The sequence below is a fragment of the Mauremys mutica genome, chromosome 7 (genome assembly GCF_020497125.1).
Source record: "Mauremys mutica isolate MM-2020 ecotype Southern chromosome 7, ASM2049712v1, whole genome shotgun sequence".
Taxonomy (NCBI): domain Eukaryota; kingdom Metazoa; phylum Chordata; order Testudines; family Geoemydidae; genus Mauremys; species Mauremys mutica.
This window is the reverse complement of record NC_059078.1, coordinates 100,524,322-100,548,296: the sequence shown is the minus strand read 5'-3', so window position 1 is coordinate 100,548,296 and position 23,975 is coordinate 100,524,322. Positions and strand designations below refer to the sequence as shown.

Below are 23,975 nucleotides of genomic sequence, written 5' to 3'. Positions count from 1 at the left end.
ATAAGGAATCTAAAAATAAGCATTTTTGTTAACCGTGTTCTTATTGTCAAAAGCCCGTTTCCTGCTGAATTCCTACAGCTTATGGAATTGGTAGGAACCTATTGTCTTTTATTATGTAAGCCAACTCTGACAGAGGAGACTTTGAAACTAATGTGTTCCAAATATGCCTGCAGTGTTTGGAAGGCATATTTGTTGTGAGTCTAGTAGAAGCTGGCTGCTGGTCCTCCAGGTATTTTTGTTCAGGTACCACACTGCTGTAGAGCTCTGCAATACAAAACAAAAATGTAGGCCAAGTTCTGCTCTGAGTCAGACAAACACACGCATACCCCTCACTGAAACCATTGCCAGCTGCGCATGTGTAACTCAGGGAAGTATTTCATCCACATATCTTTTCCCCTTTACTTTTATTTATTGGCACTTGTATATTCCTGTACTTATTAGTATCAGCAGTACAGTTTAAAATAGTTTGAAATACAAGTAGTCTACCAATTTAACATATCTCACATGCTCCAACAATACTGGTCAATGTCCAGTATACAATTTATGTCCCTACTGGGTCCTTCCTTTTTTAGGTGGGTAATGCCATATTTATTGGACCACTATCAGTGAAGTCTCTCCAGATTTATACCAGTGCATCTAAGAGTGGAAATTAGCCTTTTTTTTGAGATCCAGGTGAGATCCAGATCCAGTCATCTGATTGTAAATAGATGTACTGTGCAATAGTAGTTCCATAAGATAATTTGTGCTAGTACCTGTGATTTTTTTCAACAGTGCCTGCAAAACTGGCTATGCTAAACTGCTGCATATGTTTACCTACAAAGGTTTTGTTGTTTATTGTGAAAGACATTGAAAGTGTAGGAAGTTATAGGCATACAGCACAGTTCTCTCTTCTGAGATGCCTCGATCTGTAGCTACACTCATTGTATATAAGCAGTACAACAGAGTATATAATTTTCAATTAATAATTTACCTAGTAAATATAGCTTCTGTTTCTGCTCCCAGAATGTCCAGGAGCAGATTATTATAATTTCCTCAGGTTTATCTGTTGTCCTAAATTATTTCATGATTTAAAAAAACAAAAATTCCCAATTGATTATGGAAAGTCCTATGAATATTTGATATTGCTTTATATGTTGGTCATGACAGTCAAACAGATCACAGGGTATTGCTTCTGCTCCCTGAGTGGATAGAGTGTGCAGGCACTTCCAGCACAAATACCTATGCAAGCAAAATTTATTTTCCACAAGTGTATATGCATATCACTTTGAAATTTGCTTTCTGTGAACATTTATGCCAGTAAAAGTCAATCTCATGAAGAAAAGTGAATGCAAAAAGATCATGAGCGCTGGCCAAAATAAATTCATTTGATTATAAACTAAGCAGCCTAATGAACAGGAAACTGAGCAGAAACCGCACTTTGAGACTGGCAGCTTTGTTGATGATATCAGTGCTAGTTGTTCATTCCTCTTCTAGCAAATCTCCCATTGACTGGATATTTAGCCCAACATTTTTAGGCAATTTAGCCAATTTTAATTTCTAACCTGATGTGTGTGTCTCAAGAAGGAAACCAACAACAAAAAAACCCACAACACATCAAAATAGCCATATTCTTTCCCTCCTCTCTTCTTTCTTTCTGAAGTCTTTCATCATTGTTGGTCTGAATGCTGGGGGGATTCATCCTTCACAATCTTGTGACTTTCTGTAATTTACCCTTTGACTTTTACAGATGATGGCAAAGTTTTATTTTGGCTTCTGGTTAAAAATCTGGGACAGGAGCCACCAAAAATAGATGTGTGTGGTCAGTTTTTAAAAAACAACAGAAAGCCAGAATGCATGAATTTAATTGTATATGTGAAAGTTTTCACATAGCTCCATGTAGGTATCCAACTTAAACCGACAATAGCAAAAGAATTCAACCTTAAAGCTAAAAATCTGGGCTGACACTCCTGCCATTGTACCTTTGTTTTTTACTTTTCAGTAGGGTGAGCTAAGGATGATATGTCAACCTGAATTTTTGCCATTAACTCTAAATCTCCTTGGTTTTGTGGATTCAAATCATTACTTGAATACAGTTACTCTGTGACTTAATAGCATTATAATCCCTAATATCGATCCTTCATGTATAACTTTAAAAGAGCATGCTTTTATGCTGTCTCTTTATTAGCAGATTGAACAGTGCCCTCTGGAGAAAGCAGAAATGAAAGAGAGAGATCTCTAAGAAGAAGTCAAAAGTCAGAAGTCACCAGGGAGAGTGTAAAAAGCGACAGAGAGTCCTATGGCACCTTATAGACTAACAGAAGTATTGGAGCATAAGCTTTCGTGGGTGAATACCCTCTTCGTCAGACGCATGTGGTGGAAATTTCCACAGGCAGGTATAAATATGCAGACAAGAATCAGTCTAGAGATAACGAGGTTAGGTCAATGAGGGAGGATGAGGCCCTCTTCTAGCAGTTGAGGTATGAACACCTAGGGAGGAGAAACTGCTTTTGTAGTTGGCTAGCCATTCACAGTCTTTGTTTAATCCTGAGCTGATGGTGTCAGATTTGAAAATGAACTGAAGTTCAGCAGTTTCTCTTTGGAGTCTGGTCCTGAAGTTTTTTTGCTGCAGGATGGCTACCTTTAAATCTGCTATTGTGTGTCCAGGGAGTCCCCAAGATAGAACAGACTCCTCTGTCAGGTTGAGTGTGTAGCTGGATAAATCAATGATATTGCTGGGTGAGTTAGGGATACCACTGTTGTGGCCCCATGTGACAGGTAGGATTTTAGACAGTTTACGGTCCTTTTTCCTTTTGTAGAGAGGTGAAGTGTGTAATGTAGATCTCCTGCCTTATTTTAGTAATTCCCGTCTATGTGGAAGGTTGGTTATTTATGGAAGTCTCCAGGTTGGAGAGCTCTTTTTTGATATTTTCCCGTTTGCTGTATATGATGCTGATCAGGTGGCTCCTCAGTTTCTTTGATAGTGTATGGCATAATCTCTCATTGTGGTCTGTGCAGTATGTAAATAGTAATGGATTTTTTCACCTTCAGTCCATTTGGTATGATGTCCATCCGTTTGCATTTGGAAAGGAAAATATCATCTGTCTGCACTTGTGCAAGTTTCTTCATGAGGTTGATGTATTTCCACTCCATATGGCTAAATGCAGTGCCTTGCATGGTGTCAAGTATCAGAGGGGTAGCCATGTTAGTCTGGATCTGTAAAAAGCGACAGAGTCCTGTGGCACCTTATAGACTAACAGAAGAATTGGAGCATAAGCTTTGTGGGTGAATACCCACTTCATCAGATGCATGTGGTGGAAATTTCCAGAGGCAGGTATAAATATGCAGGCAAGAATCAGTCTAGAGATAATGAGGTTAGTTTAATCAGAGAGGATGGGGCCCTCTTCTAGCAGTTGAGGTGTGAACACCTAGGGAGGAGAAACTGCAGGAAGAGTGGTTTCCATCATGTTTTCGTGCTTCAAATATACTACTTTATTGTATTCAATAGTTAGCAGCTGCGTAAGGGTTTGAGTTGCTGGTTATCTATAGTTATCTTTTAGGGTGATAAATTGTAAAATGTGAAATTGGACCACCAATAAAAAGTGAGATTTTATCCATGAAAACAAACTTAGAAGAGTTAGTTTTTCTTCATGAAAACTGATGAAACCTCACCAACATTCTTCACAGAATGAATGAGTTCCCAATGATGAACAATGCATGTCTGTAGTACTGAATTTTATGTGTCTAGACTACACTTGTATAGGGCTTGATTGAAGTCAGTGTGACTACTTGCATGAGTCACAGTATGTATTCATCAGCATGAGTAACAGTTCCACATTTGCGTCTGTATTGTAACAGAGAGGTTCTATAGACAGCACAGATAAAAATAGGCTTTAGAGGAAGCATTTCCTTTAGTGCAAGAAGTATACAGGCTGTAGGCTACATACTCAGCTGTGTGCATTATCTTCTGGGATGAAGGGATGAGTCTCAAAGAAGTTGGTTGTGGTTTCTCACATCAGAGAACAATTCAACACCAGCCCAGGAATACTTTAATGCACCCTGGCTGTAGTACCTGGGGACCATTACACCATAGAATAATAGCTAGAGTTTTGCCGACCCCCACTGTAGCCCTGACCTGACCTCTGTGCTCATAGTTTCATGGCAGGTGTTATAGATCTGCTTCTGCCAGATGTGTGCCAGCTACAGATTCCCCGATACTCGGAGGATCCCTTCCTGGGGGGATTCAGTGGCTTTCCATACCCCTTGTACTATCAAATCATCGCAAAGGGTAGGAATGCAGAAAAGAATCTGGTCTGATATGTCTTATAGGTCTGTGATCCACCTGGTGTAATATACGACCTCTTTCAATTTTGTGCAGTGGAAGATTAATATATAGCTTCTACATGAAACGCTGATGTATATTTATCTGAACTTTAGTATGTCAAATACATTAGTCCCCTGAAAAGTATGTAGTTCCAATTTACATTGTCATACAAAGGAACAATAAGAGTAGAACTAAAGAGACTTTCTCTCTGCATTGAACAGGGAACAGCTGATAAGGAGGGATAACTGGCATGATTTAAAGGATAACAAGAATCAAACAAGAAAGATATGAAAAAACCTAAGCCAGAATATGGAAGAAATATAAAACTCACTTCTCCTATATACCTATAAATTATGAGTTCATAAAAAAAAGGAATAAAGAAAACTTAAGCAACACACTTTCTGGATTTCTGAGTGAACTCAGCCTAGTCTTTTAGCCTGTAAGCAGGGACAATCTTTAACTTTGTGACTAATACAGCAGCACCATACCTCTGTCATCGCCTAACAAATAATAAAATCATATAATAAAGTTTATAGCAGCAAATGATTTAAATCTGTAGCCCTTGTGGTTCCGTTTAAATTATCACTTGGTATATAATGATATGGGAAATGAGTTACAGTGGTCACCATAAAAAGTCACCTTTTGCCAAATGTTACCATGTAGATATCTCTTATTGTGAGAGTAGAGGAAGACTCTGGTAATTTTAGAGAGGTAACCATTGGAAAACACCACTTTTTGATGTTGACCACATAAATTTAGATATATGAGAGTATATAGTTGCTTGCTATAATACAAGATGTTGCCTGTTCAGTTTGAACTAAAGCCACTGACAATTTCATTTTGTGGTCAATCTCCCAATGCTATCTGTTGTTGGCATTGTGAAGCAGTGTAATAGAGTACAATTAACACAATATGTGCATATGTGCCCACCGCTAAGTAAATAAATCATTCTACAATAAAACTAAAGAGAACTAGACTGATAAGATGATACATTGTACAGGACCTACTCTGAGACTTGCACTGAGAGTCTGTAGCCACCAGAATGTCTTTCCAAATCACACACTGTATAGAGTTACTGGAGCCTCTCAAAGAGTGTTGCTGAAGGTGGAGGGAACATAACACTCTGGATTTCATTGTACTTGATACTGGCTGCCAGTATGTCTAATTGGCAGCCAGTATCAAGCGGAGTGCCCCAAGGGTCAGTCCTGGGGCCGGTTTTGTTCAATAACTTCAATAATGATCTGGAGGATGGCATGGACTGCACCCTCAGCAAGTTTGCAAATGACACTAAACTGGGAGGCGTGGTGGATACACTGAAGGGTAGGGATAGGATACAGAGGGACCTAGACAAATTAGAGGATTGGGCCAAAAGAAATCTGATGAAGTTCAACAAGGACAAGTGCAGAGTCCTGCACTTAGGACAGAAGAATCCCATGCACTGCTACAGACTAGGGACCGAATGGCTAGGAAGCAGTTCTGCAGAAAAGGACCTAGGGGTTACAGTGGACAAGAAGCTGGATATGAGTCAACAGTGTGCCCTTGTTGCCAAGAAAGCTAATGGCATTTTGGGCTGTATAAGTAGGAGCATTGCCAGCAGATCAAGGGACATGATCATTCCCCCTATTCGGCATTGGTGAAGCCTCATCTGGAGTACTGTGTCCAGTTTTGTGCCCCACACTACAAGAAGAATGTGGGGAAATTGCAAAGAGTCCAGCAGAGGGCAACAAAAATGGTTAGGGGGCTGGAGCACATGACTTACGAGGAGAGGCTGAGGGAACTGGGATTTTTTAGTCTGCAGAAGAGAAGAATGAGGGGGGTGGGGATTTGATAGCTGCTTTCAACTACCTGAAAGGAGGTTCCAAAGAGGATGGATCTAGACTGTTCTCAGTGATAGCAGATGACAGAACAAGGAGTAATGGTCTCAAGTTGCAGTTAGGGAGGCTTATGTTAGATATTAAGAAAAACTTTTTCAATAGGAGAGTGCTGAAGCACTGGAATTGGCTACCTAGAGAGATGGTGGAATCTCCTTCCTTAGAGGTTTTTAAGGTCAAGCTAGGCAAAGCCCTGGCTGGGATGATTTAGTTGGGGATTGGTCCTGCGTTGAGCTTTGACTTGTATTATGTAGGAGATTGGACTAGTTGATCATAATGGTCCCTTCTGGCCTTGTAAGCAATGAAGCTTAGAATTTACTCACTTTTGCCAGTTTTGGCACCACATGTACACACCCTAAATGTATGGAGGGGAATTTATGCCATAGTGCAATCACTGTCTGGTGCATTATATTCCGTACAGGCTAGACAATAAAGGGTTCTGGCCACTGGATGCCATTGTTTTTCCATAGTAAAGCCATCAAAATACATTCATCTGGATTTATATATTTGAGTATTAAATAATGACTTGGTCCACTCATCGCTTAGCACATGTAAAGAAGGAAGCTCATAAAAGAATGTCCTGTTTTAAACACTGAAGCTGGCTTAAAGCCTATAGTATTGAATTGCAGGAAAACACACAGTGATGTTGGCATTACAAGTGTATCTATAAAGAGCATTTACACCTAATGCTTCACCATGAGAGACTGGAAATGATAAAGTGCATTTGACATAACATTAAAATAGCACCTAAGTTACCAGGTCAAGTAGTGTAGCCATTTACATTATCGTTAATCAAGATAAGGTTTTGGCTTTCTGCTGTATTCTTTGTAGGTGTGTCTGTCTGCTCACAAATAGCATTTCATATCTGGACCTCCAACTTCAGATATCATCTCTGTATCTTCCAACTAGGGCTGATTAGAAAATGGAATTTCTGTTCCACAGAAAACTTTGACATTTCAAAGTTTGTTTTTTTTCCAAATCAAACCAAAAGTTTTAAATTTCAAAATTAGAAAAATTAGAAAAAATATGTACTGTATATTAATTACAATGTGTATATAATATAATAAAATCAATGTTATATAGAAGTTGATACTAAAATGAATGGTTTTGACATTATTTGAATGAAATATCTAAACATTATTGAAATGAAACAAGAAAGTCTAAATAAAACATTTTGACTTTCCCATCAAAAATGTTGTTGAAATTAACATGGCCTCCTGAAATGGTTAAAGGAAATTGCATTTTCTTACAGAGAATTGTTCCATCAAAGATTTTTAAACTTCCAGCCTTCATATACTGTAAGGAAATTCCTCAAACTAGGATACACTGTTCTCTCATTTCAGTCCTGAGCTTGAGATGTTTGCTCAGCCAATGTTAGTGGACAGATTAAAATGGAGAGTGAAAATGAAAAGGGGGAAATAAAACTGATGAAATATGGCATATTTCCACATTTAAGTCCTATAAATACCTTGAGAATAGTAATGATTTTCTATGACATCGTGTGGTCTTCGGCAAGTCATTTAGACCAAATTTTTCACTAATTTGGAGTGCCTCAATGATTAGGCGGCCGAGGTGAGGCAGCTAGGACCTTATTTTTCAGAGATGCTGAACATCTGCATTTCTTATTGACTTCATCTGGAGTTTTTAGTGCCCAACGTCTCTGAAAATCGTGTCCTTGGTGTTTCAAGTGAGCACTTTTTTGAACCTCGCACCCCCAAGACTACCCCCTGACAAATTTCAAGTTCCTACTGCTAACCATGGAAGCATTAGAGCCCTTCCAAACAGACTGGAAACATTTTTAGAATGGGAAGTGATAGGCAACCTAAATATAGGGGTCGACACTGCTTTCTGTATGGTGCACTGAATGTGGACTTTAGAAGAATTTATTATCTCTTATTTCTTTCAGATATTAAGCCATTCTTTTCAGGAGAATGTTTCATCTGTTCTGTAAAGTGCATGCTGGCTTTGTCCATGACAAAAGCTGACAGCTAGTAAGCTTCAACAGCTGGGGTTTTGATGATATCCATGGAGCATTTCTATAAAGGCTCTTCAATTTTGAATTGCCTTCTGGGTTTGTGACTGAATTTCTCAATTAGACCAACTAGACTTAATACAATGATGATATTTTTATTTGTTTGGTTTACTTCCTGCCTTAAAGAGTGCTATTCTCTCACTTTGCCTGAGGACACATCTTGCTGTAGCTGTGTGTGATTAGATTTTTAGATACATGAAGTTGAAAATAAATCTGAATATCTAAATAGATAGGAGGAAAGAGTAAATTGTGATTAGAACATAATTGCAGAAAAAAGATGCAGTAGCCTGACATACTAAATGTATTTAATTTTGACGATGTAGCAACTATGCTTTAGGAATATTTTAAAGATTTGTTTCTTAGTATCTTGTGAATTATGCCCACAGAAACAGTAGGTATGTTTTAACCTTTTAACAGTCCCTGGAAATATCTCCATATACATGCACATATAATATAATCAGATATTTTGTCTGGGGTATAAAAAAGCCTTCATTAATAGATATGCATATGATATGCACAACAAATCCATAAAAGTAACAAAATATACCATTTCGCTTTAAACGTGACTTCATAATATAGAGCTTGGCTGGAAAATAGGAATGTATAGTGCTAGATAGCTCAAAAATGTTTTACATTATGGTCGTAGAGCATATAATTTTAAAATATTTGTGACAGGTTAATCTCCATACTTTGTACCATTTGTTAACCATTATGCAAAGGAAGCCAGCTGATGCATTTCAGTTGATTTTATATACAGTATGTGTAAGACTGTAATTTTTGTTTTAATTGAAAATGGCCCATTTTTTTATGAAGAAAATGGCAAATTTCTTGGGGCAACATTAAATTTCCTAATTTACATTATTTTATTGGCCAGTATCAATCAAACAAGGCTTTATAAGGTGCTAAAAATGTTTTGGTACCTGAAAAAAAAAAGATAAAAATAATTTCCAAGTGCTTCTTAGCTTGTTGGAGCTGTACTTGCCTAATAGTATTTTTTCCAATAGGCAGCATTGCTAATCTGAATCATTCAAGAATCGTGACTTGGCCAAAAATCATGAGGTTTAAAAATAATAAATTTGAGGTTCCTTTGATTTGTCTTCTGGTTTTTGAACCACTAGGGTTCCCATTTTCCAGCTTTTCTCCATAACCACCAGTGTTGGAAACTTTTATTTTTTAATGAAAACTCAGATTCTCACATAATCATCTGACTCCAAGAACTGGGGTTAAGAAAAACATCAAATATTGCAAGACTTGCAATCAGATTTTGAGAGTTGGAACACTGATAGCAGGCTAGGATGGAAAGTCAGGGCTCCTTTCTCTGAATGACTTGAGATATTTTCCACTCTCCCACTTCTCAGTGACTTAATTCTCTCTGGCTGCTGGAACAAGGAGCCCGCCCTTCAGGCTAAACTATTGATTGCAGTAAGAGAGGAGGGAAAAGAAGAGTCATGAACTTATGAGAAGGGAATAGAATAGAAGTGGGTCTCCTATCTCCTGAGCCCTCCTGTGTGTTGTCTTCCATTCTTCCTCTGCTGTTTTCAGAGTTCTAATTTATAGGCTCCGCTGTGGGAGCCTAAGAACAAGCCATCTGGCTCCACTAGTAAAGCCTGTAACTCAATTAGATTGCTTGCTCAGTCTCTTCCAGGGCTCCCCAGCTTCCCTCTATGCATGTGTAGTAGGAGAAAAGTGGCAGAAAGTTAAATTTCATTTGTTCTCAGAGACTTTACATTTTTGTCATGGCAAATGAACAGTTCCACACATTTTCTTTGAAATCCATGATTCAGATAATGGAATCTTAATTTTTTGGTATAACTCATGGTGTAATTATTGCCAGATACAGTATTTATTTTTGGTTGAATCTATGGTGCCATCTTTCATATTGTAAGGAAAAATCCCCAACAGTGAATAAAATACTGCAGAAAGAATTGTACAAATGCTTCTTCTTATACAAGTGAGGAAAGGTGTTTTAAGATGTGTGCATTGGATTTTAAATAAGAGAATTCCTATAGGAGAGAGAATGCTGCCAAATATACAAAATGTTATTTAATGGCCAAAAAAAACAGCTCTGTAGCATGGGAGATAAATTTTATTACTAATCAGGGAACTACACTGCTGATCCCCCAATGACTTACAGGATTAGAGTAAATTCGTTTTAAAAACTACTATTTCATATTTCAATTGTAGAGGAACACAAACTGGGAACCATTGTCAAGGACTTACATACTTGATCAAAAGTACAATTCACTTCCCTTTGGTGATAGTTTGATTTGGTTCCTTTGGCAGACTTAATGCAACTTACATCAAGCAGAACCAAATAAATCTATATTTTCTATTTAAAATGCAAGCTGATTCTATTGACAGCTATAAAACATTGATACTAATATAATGTGAACCATGTATTAAATGTGCAGAATATAAGGTCATAGAACTTATTATCATTATCTTTGTATGCTTTATTTTCCATTCAGCTTTGTATGATATAAAATGGCATCGTCATAAATAGGCAGTTATCAGAATTTGTTGCCTAGATGAGGGTTGATAGGTTAATGGTTCTTTTCTCCTCACTGAAAGGCAGAAGGACATCTTGATGGTAATTGACTTGCTAAAGGTGTATTCTGTGATGGCTGGTAATGCAGTTGTGTTTGATTCAGCAGACTGGAGCTGCAATAGAATTTTAGATAACAGCTCTACACTGATGTAGTCAAATGCCCGGAAGAAGGAGGAAGCAATGAATTGCTTACGACAAGAGTATCAGCCATTTTACTGCTAGAAATTAACATTTTAAACAGCATTGACAAGCTTGTTATGATTCCTAAGGAGAAGATGAGAGTGAAAATGCATGTGGGCAGGGGTGGGGTAAGGATCAAATGTGAAAATTTTGGGAGAAAGAGATATTTATTTAGATTATATAATTCTTCTCAAAGGATTAACACAATCATTTTTTCTCTGTAATTTAAATCCTCATTTTGCATTCCTTTACTTTTGTCCTTTGCTTAAAGAAATATGATTTTTGTGCATTTACTTTCCTTATATTTTACAGATCACAAACAGGCTGTAGAAATATTTTATTTACTTATTTCAGCATTACTAGTTCTTTACTCATTTGTGCTACTTAGTTATTATTCATTGAGCTTGAGTGGAAATCTCTACAGTTGCTACTCTCGTTCTGGGCCAGATTCTTCCCGACCCTTACATGAGGAGAGCTTTCCCCACTTACATGGTCCCTGTAAGGACCACATAGGTTGCAGTTGCCATTCTTAGAATCTGCTCTAGCCCTTGTGTTTTGGACAGTGTGGGGAGTCAGAGTCTGTAAGGGGCTGGGGAAGAGGCAGGGCCATGACTCTGCCCTTCCCGTGCACGGGCCAACAAAGCTGACTTACACCATGGGGTTGTAGCATATAAGATGCACCCCGAAAAAGGGCCCTAGTAGCAAGTGTGCAACTGCACTCCTGGAAGCTCCAGGAAAGGAACCTCCTGGAGCCCTTCTGGGGCTGTGCAGTTTCACTGTCTCCAAGAAAGCAGCAGAGAGTCCTGTGGCACCTTATAGACTAACAGACGTATTGGAGCATGAGCTTTCGTGGGTGAATACCCACTTCGTTGGACTGATGGCAAGGATGTGGCCCAATGCTAACGACAATGTGCAAATACTCAAAAGCATTCCTCAGGCACTGCTGAAGACATTGCTTGGCAATGGCCTTTATGTGTAGAATTACCCCCTGGATTAAATTCCCTTTAAAACAATTCTAAAATATTACAGTGTGTCAAGATCAGTTTTTATCTATAAAATCCTTATTTCTTCTCTGTAGTTTTCCTTGAGTGTGTGTGTGTGTGTGTGTGTGTGTGTGTGTGTGTGTGTGTGTGTGTGTGAAGCCATTTCCTCTGTGTGTGTGAAGCCATTTCCTCTGTGTGTGTGAAGCCATTTCTGGCATGCATGTGTATGTGCATCATTCCCACTCCAAACCCCACACATTAGCCTACTCCACAGTGATGCCAGGGCTGGCTTCACCCACTAGCATGGCTTTTCTATCTTACTGCCTCCTGGTTTGTTTCACTGCTGATAAAATACATTATCAGCTTTAACTTGCATGAGCTCTGAAATAGCCACACTAGTTGGTGAAACTAGCTCTGATCTCTGATGTTACTGGATGTTTTCCTGCAGAAACAGAGAGAGAGCTTATGTTTGGGAATGAGAAAGATAAGAAAAATAACTCCTAATGAGCTGCACAACTCCATCTTCACCAGGCCACAGATATGGAACCAAGACTCTCATGGGTTCATATGGTTCTGAAATTGGCCTTTATCAAACTGCAGGATACGTTGCAAGGGCCATTTATTTTCCCTGTCTTCAAAGGACTGGGAAGACTGATGGGAGATTGAAAAGACCTTAAATATGTTTTCAGCTGATGGGTTATTATATATGTGCATTATTGGACAGAAGGTGTTAGAAGATTTGTCTATTTTTCTAACTTTGTGTGTGTGTGTGTCCTGGAGCAAAGGATAGGTGCTCCTTCAAATGGAAGGAGTGTATGATTCAAGTAAATAAATGTATGCAGATGTCAAATGTATGCAGAGTGCCTGATCATGGGAATCCTTATTTCTAGCTAGCAATCTGCATTCCTTCAGCTGATACAACTGCTGAGTTTGTATGCATCCAACAAGGTCACAATCTGAACAGCAAGCACCTTCACCTGTTGTTTGAAGTTTAGGCAAGCCAATGTCATGTATCCATCTCTTAACAGTTAGCCCATATCTCTGCCAATTTTTCAATAATGCTAAGATGTTATAGCATCATCTATTCCATAGATCAGACACTTTAAATAAATCTAGTGATGAGTCAGTGTGCACATAGTAAATAAAAAGTAGAGCTAGTAAAACAAAGGAGAAATAAAAATTCAAAGTGGAGGCACTGGTTTGGCTGTAAACCTTGTATACAAACTGGCTTAGGCCAGGCTTAGTTAAAGAGGGTGAAGCACAAATAGAACTGTATTGTAAAAAAATTGAGTGGCTTGTATGCAAAGGTGGAGAAGTTCATTAGAAAGTGAAAAGGCAAAGGGCACAGAGCCAAGCTCTGAAACCCAGATGTACCTACAGGGAGATAAGGTAAGTTTAGGGGAGTATATAAATGCAAAGGGACACTGTGAAGAAGCGAATGAAAAAAGGTGGGTGGTATAAAAAAATGAGAAAGTAAACATGGGCCGAGAATGTGATGGAGAGACGTGTGTTTGTTTATGGGGAAAAGTTGCACTTCACACCACAAAATTGGTTACTGTACTGGATTGTGTGTGTGTGTCATTGGGCAAGAATATTCCCCCTGATTTTCCCTGCTGTATAAATGAAAGTAACGGAACATCTATTGAAATAGCAGAAAATATGCTGCAGGGAGAGGAGCTGAACCTGATCAGTGCTCTTCTTGCTCTGATCTCAGAGGAACACCCCCCCACCTCTGACAAAATTCTGTGTGTTTGAGCTCCATTGATTGGATTGGGGGGGAAGCTGCTGCTTGTGACATTCCCTGGCAATCCAAGAAGGATATTCAAATGGAAGCTAGTATTAACTCACACAGGTTCCATCCATGCTTTCAAACCCTTTCAGGGAGTAATGGCCAGATATAAGCAGGGACACCCGGGCATCAACAAGTCCCAGGAGTAGCACAGAGCTGCCCAGCCCTCCTTGTGAATCCTCAGTCCTGCTTCTAAGATCCAGGAGATGTCAGAGTTTAATGAAGGACGATGCCCTTGTTCCCTCCAAGGGGAGGCAAATCCCATTTCTTGTAAGCTCCTTGATGTGGAAACTGTTTCCTGGATGGCATGTTGTGACCCATTCCCTTCATTTTACTCTAACAGGGTGGAAAGATAGTCTTGTGTTTAAAGCACAGGACTGGGAATCAAGAGGTCTGGTACTGAGAGAGACTTTCTGTGTGACCTTGGACAAACCACATTATCTCTCTTTGCTAGTTTTCTCATCGGTATGACAAGGTTAATAATGCTTATCGACCACACAGGGGGTTTGTAAGGTTAAATCAATTAATGTTATAAAGCACCTTAATTCCCTCAGATGGAAGGTGCTCTATAAGTACTAAGTGTTACTAATTGTTAGCAACCTGTTCTTTTTTATTCATTATTGTAGTTTTTCTTTCCTCTGCATTGTGAATTCTGTTCTTGACTGCTTCTTAGAAATTATTTGCATTTATAAATGTTCTCCTTTTAATAATAAAATATTGCATAACCGCTAATGATTGGAAAAAACCTATTATGTCACATAGTCTAGTCTCCTAACAAATTGTCCCCAGCAGTATTTCCTCCAGTCCTTTGTCCAGTCATTTTAAATGACTCAAATACTGAGCCTTCATCCACTTCTTCTCTTGGCAGGCTCTTCTAATATTTCATAGACCACATTAAAAATGATCTAAATTTCTTAAACTACTACTTATAGTCCTCTGGGCCATCCTGAACAATGCCTCTTCCTCTCTGTTCAATCATCAGATACGTATTGTTTGTTCATTAATATAATATTTACGGCACTCATAGTGTTCTAGTCTCTATACAGATAAACAGGAATACATGGTTCCTGCCCCAAAGTGCATATAACCTAGCTCTTATTCTTTAACTCTCGTTTCTCCATATTTTGTCTTCATTTTGCTTTGTACCATTCATCTGACACCCAGGGTATGTCTACACTACCAGATTAGTTCGATTTAACTTAATTCGAATTTGTGGAATCGACCTTACAAAGTTGAATTTGTGTGTCCACACTAAGGACACTAATTCGACTTTGTGAGTCCACACTAACGTGGCAAGTGTCGACATTGGAAGCAGTGCACTGTGGGAAGCTATCCCACAGTTCCTGCAGTCCCCGCTGCCCATTTGAATTCTGGGATTTCCCACAATACATGCTGGGGGGAAAAATGTGTCGAGGGTGGTCTTGGGTAACTGTCATCATTCAACGTGCTTTCAGACGTATCAAGGGGAGATGGAGGAGCTTACTGACTCGCTCGGATCTCAGCGAAACCAATATCCCCATTGTTATTGCAGCTTGCTGTGTGCTCCACAATCTCTGTGAGAGCAAGGGGGAGACCTTTATGGCGGGATGGGAGGTTGAGGCAAATCGCCTGGCTGCTGATTACGCTCAGCCAGACAGCCGTACAATTAGAAGAGCCCAGCGGGAAGCGCTGTGCATCCGGGAGGCTTTGAAAGCTAGGTTCCTCAGGGAGCAGGGTAACCTGTGACTGTTCAGTTTCTTTACAGAGAAGCTGAACCTGCCCCTGCTTCAGTTACTGTTGACTTTCTTCTGCGGTTACGTACCCCATTCACCACGTTTCCCCCCTTCCAACACACGTTTAAAAATAAAGTTAATGGAACATTGTTAATTAACAACGTTTTCTTTATCAATGAATTTGCGTTAAAAGGTTGAAACAGGGATGCAGACTGTGGTGGGTAGGGTGTGCAGTGATGTTAACACTGCTTCTACACTCGAGGAATGACAGGCTCCTGCTCCTAGAGCGGTCTGCAGTGCCGGACTGGTTGTTTCAACGGAGCCTGCCATCCCTCCTTTTTGGGACTCTGTGTGCGGGGGCTACGTGACCTTGTGGTGGGGGAGGACGGTTACAGATTCCCCTGCTGCGTGGCTCTGTGGTCCGGGACAAGGACCGCTGCATAAGTTCTGTAACCGCCCTCCCATGCCACAAAATCATGTACCCCCCACCCACACAGAACATGGAAAACACCTCCCAGACCGACCAGGGTGCCTACTGACTGCACTGTGTGTGTGACCTGCTGTTGATCCTGCCCCCGTGTCTGTACCCTGGTAAAGGTGACTGTCCTATGCAATTAACAACCGCCTTCCCCCCCCCCCTTCACAGACAGTCTTCTGTAGAAAAACTTGATGGAAATAGTAATTAACAGCAAACTACTTTTAATAATCAACTACACAGTTAGGGGATGAAACTGGGATTGGGGCTTCGGTGAGCCAGGAAGGGAAGGACTTCTCAACATTTAGGGAATGAGAGCCTTCTTGTATTTGTGCACTCTGCAGGGGTGCAGTGACAGTTTTCACGGCCCCTGTCGCCCCTCCTTCTTGTTACTTTGGGTGAGGGGGGTTTGGGACTTTGTGGCGGGGGAGGGCGGTTGCAGATACAGTGCAGGGGTGCTCTGTCCTCCTGGCTGCGGTCCTGCAGAACATCCACAAGGCGCCAGAGCGTGTCAAATTTTCCCTGGGCATTTCCTGTGTGGCTGGTCAGAACATCCAAGCTCGGACTGCTGTCCAGAGCGTCAACAGAGTGGTGCACTGTGGGATAGCTCCCGGAGCTACTAAGGTCGATTTCCGTCCACACAGCCTAATTCGACATAGCCATGTCGAATTTAGCGCTACTCCCCTCATCGGGGAGGAGTATAGAATTCAAACTAAAAAGCCCTCTAGGTCGAACTAATTAGCTTCTTGGTGTGGACGGGTGCACGGTTAAGTCGAATTAACTCTGCTAAATTCGACATAAACTCCTAGTGTAGACCAGGCCTCAGCCTCATATTTTCTGGGGAGTTATTTCCTATTCCTGAGGAGGCCTGATACCATAGCTGAGGAACCATTTGTACATAGTATCATTTATAGCCTGTGATTTTTGTTTATTATTATTTTTTTAAATAGCATTGAGACAGGGCAGGCACTGTGCTGTTATGGATATCAGTACAGTGTACCTCGGGTGCATTGAAAGCATTTGACTTCACCTTATGTCACTTCTAGAATGTATTTTCCTATGTTTAGTAATGAGACAGGACAGACATTTGGCTAGATATTGCCACATTTCTGGAGCGTCATGTAGGTAACTGCTTCCAGGGCATCTGAGAATTACCAGCATACAGTACAGCACAGTACCCTTTGTGATATTGACATGATGTATTTATTTTGAAAACCTAAAATAGATTATTTTAAAGATATACAATAGAAGTTTTTATAGGGTTTAAGGATATACAATGTGTGTGAGTGTATATTCAACATAGAAGAAATGTGTGTCTAGATAGAAAGTGAGTTATAGAATGTAATATAGTGAATTTTTTGTGACTACTATGCTTAAGGTTGAAATGTGATTTCCTATACAGATCTGTACATTCCTATTTTTGTGTTTCTTATAATTTTCTCAAATTGGTCTGAAATGTTTCATGCTTTGTCTCTACCCAGAGTCATTTTTTAAAACATTTCTGAAAACTTCATTCATCCAGTTTTGAATTGTGTGTGTAAAAAAGATACATTAATTACATTACATTTGTCCTATCTGCCGAGATCACAAAATGATTACAGTACATAATCATAAAGTAGCAATGGCTGAATGGATTTTGTCTGGACTTAGCTTATTCTGTAGCACTCATTGAGATCTAGTTAAGCCAAGTTTGAAGGAACTGTGCTTGAGGTATAAAAGATGAAAGAGGCGTATGCGGGGTGATTTTCTGGTAAGTTTCTTTGCTTTTTTTTACAGCTTGGAACCCTAGGGCAAAGTGTGCTATAAGCTTTGCTGTGCAATCTTTCTGTTTACAAAGTGACCTCTAACTTTGGGCCCAGGAACCAAAAGAATCTGGATTAAAACCCTGATTCTGATTAGCCTGCTGAGTGATCTTAGGGCAGTCACTTCCACTCACTGTGCATCTGTTTCACCGATCTGCCCAAGCACTATCTTACAATGACTATGAGATTATTTAATGTTTGACCAGGGCTTTGGAAAATATAGGGACCAGATTCTGATCTCAGATCAGAACCTCACACAATAATGTGTTGTATAAGTAAGAGGTTCCCCTTTTGTTTGGAGGAGCAGAAAATACTGGGTGGGGAAGAAAAAATATCCCTTCCTATAATTTAACTCTACTGTCTTCCACAGTTGAGAGGTGATAGAAGAGAAAGAAATTGTTTCTGCAGAGAGAAAAGCTGGTTTAAATAGGAGATGAGGGAGGATGCCCACAGAGAACAACAATAGAGCTTCCAGGAGCCTGCAGGAGGGGCTTGGTTCTCTGGTTTGAAATGAGTGGTGTCCTTGCAGCCACAGGTTCAAAACTAAGCAGGGTTATCTCAGGCCTTCATCCTAAAGGTAGATAAAGTGAGTTCACCAGTGCTTACTGCATGGATTTTTCAGACAACACTCTACAAACTAAAGTTTTCTGTGTGGCTATTAAAGAGCCTAACACTGTCTGTAAAAAATTGAGTTTTCTCCGTGGGCCACTGAAAAAAATTCCTTTCCACCATAACTATTCTGCAGTCTCCTGTGCACCAGTTGGCTGCTGCTCTCTATCTCAGAGGTCACAGCAGTCCAGTGCTGCATTATATGCATAATTTGCTGTTTGCTTTGGAAGGGAAGGTGCTATGCAAATGTAAAATAATATTACAGTACACTCTGCTGAATTCGAACATAATAAAATAGGATGGCTGCTTCAAAGGGACATCTCCTAGGAATCTGATTTAGCCTAATGATAGTGAATGGTAATGACTGCCGCTTAACTGGGACAGTATTAGTATTAATTCCCGTTATTGGGATTAATTTGGTTCCAAGTAAAGTGGTGTTTAACCAGTTAAATGAGTGTGAAATTATGTGTTCCAATCTTTTCATACCAGTTACCAAAGAAAGATATTAAAATGTATATTTTGCTAGATATTTGTGATGCCTTGGTCAGGGGTTCAGAGGTTTGCTCACATGGATGCAGATGCAGGATGAGGGCATTAAATTGTTAGTGAGAGTGCTGTCCCATCACCCTTCACTAGTGAGGAGCAGTAGCCAGAGGGAGGTTTTAGCATCCTGATTGCCATGCCTTAGCGGAAAGGGCCCTCATTACAGTTAGCAGGGTGTCCCTGTGTGGAGGGCAAGCTCTGCCCAATGGACTGCCTCTTTGCTCCTCCATTTCAGAGTTGTCAGCTAGGAAACAGTTTTTGTTACCCCAGAACCTCTATAGAACAGGAGCTGCTGAGAAAATTTAGGTTGGATATAGACCATAAACAGCTGACTTGGCTGTACTTTCTGAATTTATAGTGTGTGTGTGCGTGTAAGCAAAAACATTTAAGTAGGAGGAATAGCTTATTATTTGAGATGTTGTAATAACTTTCTCATTACTGAGGTCATTTTTTGAGTATAATTATACATATTGAAACTACAAGTCAAGAGATTGTGAGGAAATTCTGAAATGGATCGATGTAAACATTAGCCCTCTGCTATTGCTTCATATAGGGCTTTCATTTTATTTTCTTGATTTTCTGATCTTATGTTTCTGATATTTAATATTTCAGGCTATATTGTGCATTGTTATCTTTTTACAAAAAAGAAAAACTGTTTAAAAACAAGTCTAGCAATTGCAAACCAAGAAAATTAAAATATCTATGGTTATCTCTTGACAGATTTTATCTAATTAGTGGAGGTGTTCCTTTTATTATATGTGGGATTACAGCAGCGACCAACATCAATAATTATGGAATTGAAAGCAATGCCCCATAGTAAGTATATAGCATTATAATAAAATACTCTCAGAAATAAGTAATATGTCTCTGTCAGGTGCTGATAAATGTTTCTGTCCATAAAAGTTTAAGATAAAATTTCATATTTGCTTGCATGGAATAATGGCTGTGAAAGATCATTGTCTCACCTTGGGGTCTGCTGCTTTGCTCATTTACCATCAGTTTTATACCAGCTTGACTCCACTGATATCAATGGAGTTACATTTGATTTACATTCACTGTAATCATGTATTGTTGCATGTATTGTATAAAAAGGACTACACTAGCCAATCAGAAACAACAAAATCTTAATTATGTCTCTAACTACTGTCTGATTTACCATGTATTCTCCTATTCAAACCAGTGCAACCAGACTATAACTGGCTCTGCTTGGGTTTGTGCTGGGTGGGGAGTGATAGCTCAACATGACCTTCCCTACTTCTTGCACACTTGTGCAATGGACAGTCACAGTGCTCACTGTCTGACTGTCATCGGAGAAGCCCTAAAGGGGGCAATGATGAAAGGACACCCCCACGTACACCAGCTGGTATCAGAGGAATAAGTACCACACTTCACTGAGCTGACCAGAAACCCCCACTTGCATGCACCTATCAGGTGCCCAGATGTTGTCCCTCCATATTTTGCTTAGTATCATTATGACTGCTACAAAATACCTAATGCGGAGCATTTTTTAAGGGCGCTATTGACACTTTTAGCCCCCAACCTTAAAAGGAAATAAAGACTATTCTTTGTAAATGAAGAAATCATTCATGTAATTTCAACAAAATTATAATAAAAAAAAACCCTGTCTATATTTTTTCCCTTAAAAAAAACATTCTTGGGTTTTCATCAACCCAGAAACATCTTAGCAATATTGTCTTGCAATTATGACCCAACCATTTAGTACCCAGTCTGACCAAGGTGGCTGTACAGCTGTCACATGTTGGTGCTTCAGGCATCTTCGCTACATTAGTTGCTCTTGTTGCCTGGGGGTGGGGAGTGTCAAAGGAGGCTCCCACTAGGCTTTTTCCAGAAGAGCTGAACAGGAAGTGGTTTAGAATAGCAATTGACACTGGCTGCATGGAGATGATTCATCATGCCAGTGATCAGTGCTCTAATGGAACTTTCAGTCCATTGTGCCAATACAGGGTTACTGATTCTTGGAAGGGCTTCAGTTTCAATTAATGCTATGGTGCTTTGAAAATGCATCTTGATACATCTCAAAGCAGCCATGGAAATGAGTAGATATAGAGTTGTCTGGAAACAAAGTGAAAGGTATAAAAATTAAATATTTGACCTTTCAAAATAATTTTCAGAGAGAATTAAATTGTAAAACCTGACTACATTAGTACAGACCCTAGGCAACTTAATCTGCTTAGCTGGTACCTACTCAGATCATCCCTGTCATATATTCAAGACATATTTATTCAAACATGTACAATTAAACAATCACTTATAATCAACAATATATTAAAGACTTGATTATTTATGTTCATAAATCTGTGAGACTTTTTTTTATTTTGGCACAATTACAGAGGTTGTACTTCTTTAATCACTTTAATCACAGACAATCAATACCAGATATCAAAATCTGTACAGAAAACAGAAAGCAGGTGAGGGATGGTTATAAAATTGTCTAGGAAAGATACAAATTGAGCATCAGCACAGTGAGTTATGTGCCTGATTCATTTTTAATAATGTTAACACACAAATATATAGATGCAGTAACTTCAGCATGTTTTTTATGAAACTGGGGAACTGATTTTTGAAGTGATCCATGATGAGATTCCACGTGAAACAACACCATCCTGAGACAGTGTTCTACTGGGGAATGTTCCGCTTTTCACTTTGCATCAAATGTGCAACACTGGAACTTATTTAATGTATGCACATATATTGATGCTTTACCCTTATCAAATGAAAAGTAGGTGTTAACCTGTTTTCCTATGACCTTGGGAGTAAAATCACCTTGGTCTTTTGTCAGGAGGGCAGAATACTTAACCCCTGAGGTGTTTAGGAAATAAATAATAAATTGTGTGCATCTGTTAAAGATCAGAGTCCAGAATCAAAAATGTTAATATAATAATCAAATGTAAATGCTACTCAAGCTGACCAAAACACACCACAGCTGAATTTTGTTAAATGATGGGGGTTCTGAACCCAGAGAGTATAACCACTCATATTACTAAATGGTCAGGGGGATTCTGGCTACATGAAAGTGTGGTGAGAGGGAGTCCTGGCATGGAAAAGTTTCAGAACCATTTTATTAGATGGACCACATGCAGTACTGGGGACTTCTGTTCTCCTGTAAAGCATCATGCACACCTCTGGCTGTAAATGACTAACCCTATTTTTTATTAGTGGACTGTGAATAAGTATTGTAAATAAAGTATCATGCCTCTTCCATGCCACTTTCCTTTCCCTAAGGGGCCATTGTTAACATGCATATTTTTTTTTGCATTATGGAGCCCACATCAAATAGTCTGAGTTACCTCTCACTCTGAATACCATATGTAGATAATGAACTCTGAAAAATGACTCTGGGAAAGTAGAACCTCATCTACCTCCCAGCAGGAGAGTGGGTCCTTCTTGTTCTTCTTCCTTGCATCAAACTGTATCCATTCTGAATCCTCTCGCTCCAAAGTGTTCTGTTTAATACTGTATCCTCTATCACACCACATGATGATGTCTTCTGTTATAACATCCCACCACTTTATTCTTGGGTCAGCCTCTCTGGCTTTGTCTTCAATCTTGATCTGCTGGACTCTCTTACCCATATAGCTGTCAGGACTGTGCTTTACATGACCAAATCCTCTGAGCCTGCACGCCCTCATTTTTCCATTAGACTGTTACTTTGAGCTTGTCTCTAACAAACATATTCCTCATGTGGTCTTTCTTGCTTATACCACTTATCCATCTCAACGTTTGCATTTCTATGGAAATGATCATTTTCTCATGGTGGGCTCCTCCCTGGCTTAAATGTCAGTGGGCCACAGGAGAGACACTGAAAAGGGTCAGTGCAGGTTTCAGAGAATTCTTATGTTTCGGAAATGGGACTCAGTCAAAGAGAAATAGAAGAGTGTCATCCGGGGGGGAAATAGCAATCCCCAAATAGCAATCATATTGGCAAACAGAAAGGGATTTCATCCGTTCTCCCTCTCTCAGCTAACATGTGTTGCTGTTTTGTTTGAAATAAATAGAAAAGGAACACCGTCCTGTTACCTTTTCTCCACAATACTTAAATGACTACAGCATTAGGGTAGAAGTAACTCCTGCTGCCTCATGACCACGGTGTAAAGGACCGGGGGCATAAGTGGTCTGACCTTGTGGTCACAACTGAGCTGGTGTCTGCAAGTCAAGGACAGCCACAAGGTGGTAGTTAGTGAGCAGGAATGAGTAATTGCTAGACCTGGGATCCATAGACAAGAGTCAGAGTCAGGCTGGGGTCAGAGGCTGGATATCAGAGACAGTTACCGGGTGGGAATCAGGATGACTGAGTCAGGGTCAGTCAGGCTGGGATTGGAGACTGGAGGTCAGAAAGCAAGGTGAGGTCTAGAGTCATAGTGTAACCCACACATCTTCTGGGTGAGGTGTTCTGTCCCATCTAGTGGCACTGAGACCACTCAGAGAGCAATTAATGAGTCTGCTCTACAGCATTAGCTAACAGCCAGTTGGCTTTTACCTCAGGCTGTAGAGGCTCATGCACTAAGCTGCAGAGGTTCCCGTTTTGATCCCGATGACCGGGGTCTGTCAGCATTACAATAGCAGATCAGAAGTCTGTGTGGTTGTCCAGACAACTTCCTGGGCCACATTCCAGGGTTAAATCATGAGCAGGGGCCAATCAGAAAGCTGCAGAGTGGTGTCAGTCTGGACTCTCTGGGTGGCATTTCCTGCAGTGCCTAATCTCCACAAAGCTCCATTTATCCCCAGGACAGTTCTGCTCAGTTTACAGCCAGTGTATGTAACCAAATGAGGCATTTGCAGCCTATACTGCCATGCAGATTATCTTTAGGATTTTACCCATAAGTATGTAGTTGATATTCTAAAAGTACATACGGTTGTGTTATTTACAGTGTGGCCAGATATTGTCCCATGCTACAACAATTTTGCACTGCCTGAGCAACAGTGTCCATAAAGATTCCCTAAAAGGCTGCTCAGACTTAACAAGCTAGCCCCTAGCAACCAAAACAGGGGGAGCTCAAAGGTGATATGCAGCCATCTTTATCTTCCAACTACTAAGTCCAGTGAGCTGTGCTTAGTGCAGGATCTGCTGATCAGAGCTTATGTATGGCTGGGAATGTGGCTCTCTCCTTTC

At 39.9% G+C, this 23,975-nt stretch overlaps 1 protein-coding gene across 1 annotated transcript in view; it reads left to right on the top strand.

Annotated features, from left to right (window-relative positions):
• ADGRA1 (adhesion G protein-coupled receptor A1) overlaps positions 1-23,975 on the top strand; it is a 472,051-nt gene that overhangs the window by 443,502 nt on the left and 4,574 nt on the right. Inside the window, exon 18 of the mRNA XM_045025299.1 lies at positions 19,565-19,660. Within this exon, the coding sequence (XP_044881234.1) occupies positions 19,565-19,660 (96 nt within the window). The remainder of the gene's footprint in view (positions 1-19,564; positions 19,661-23,975) is intronic.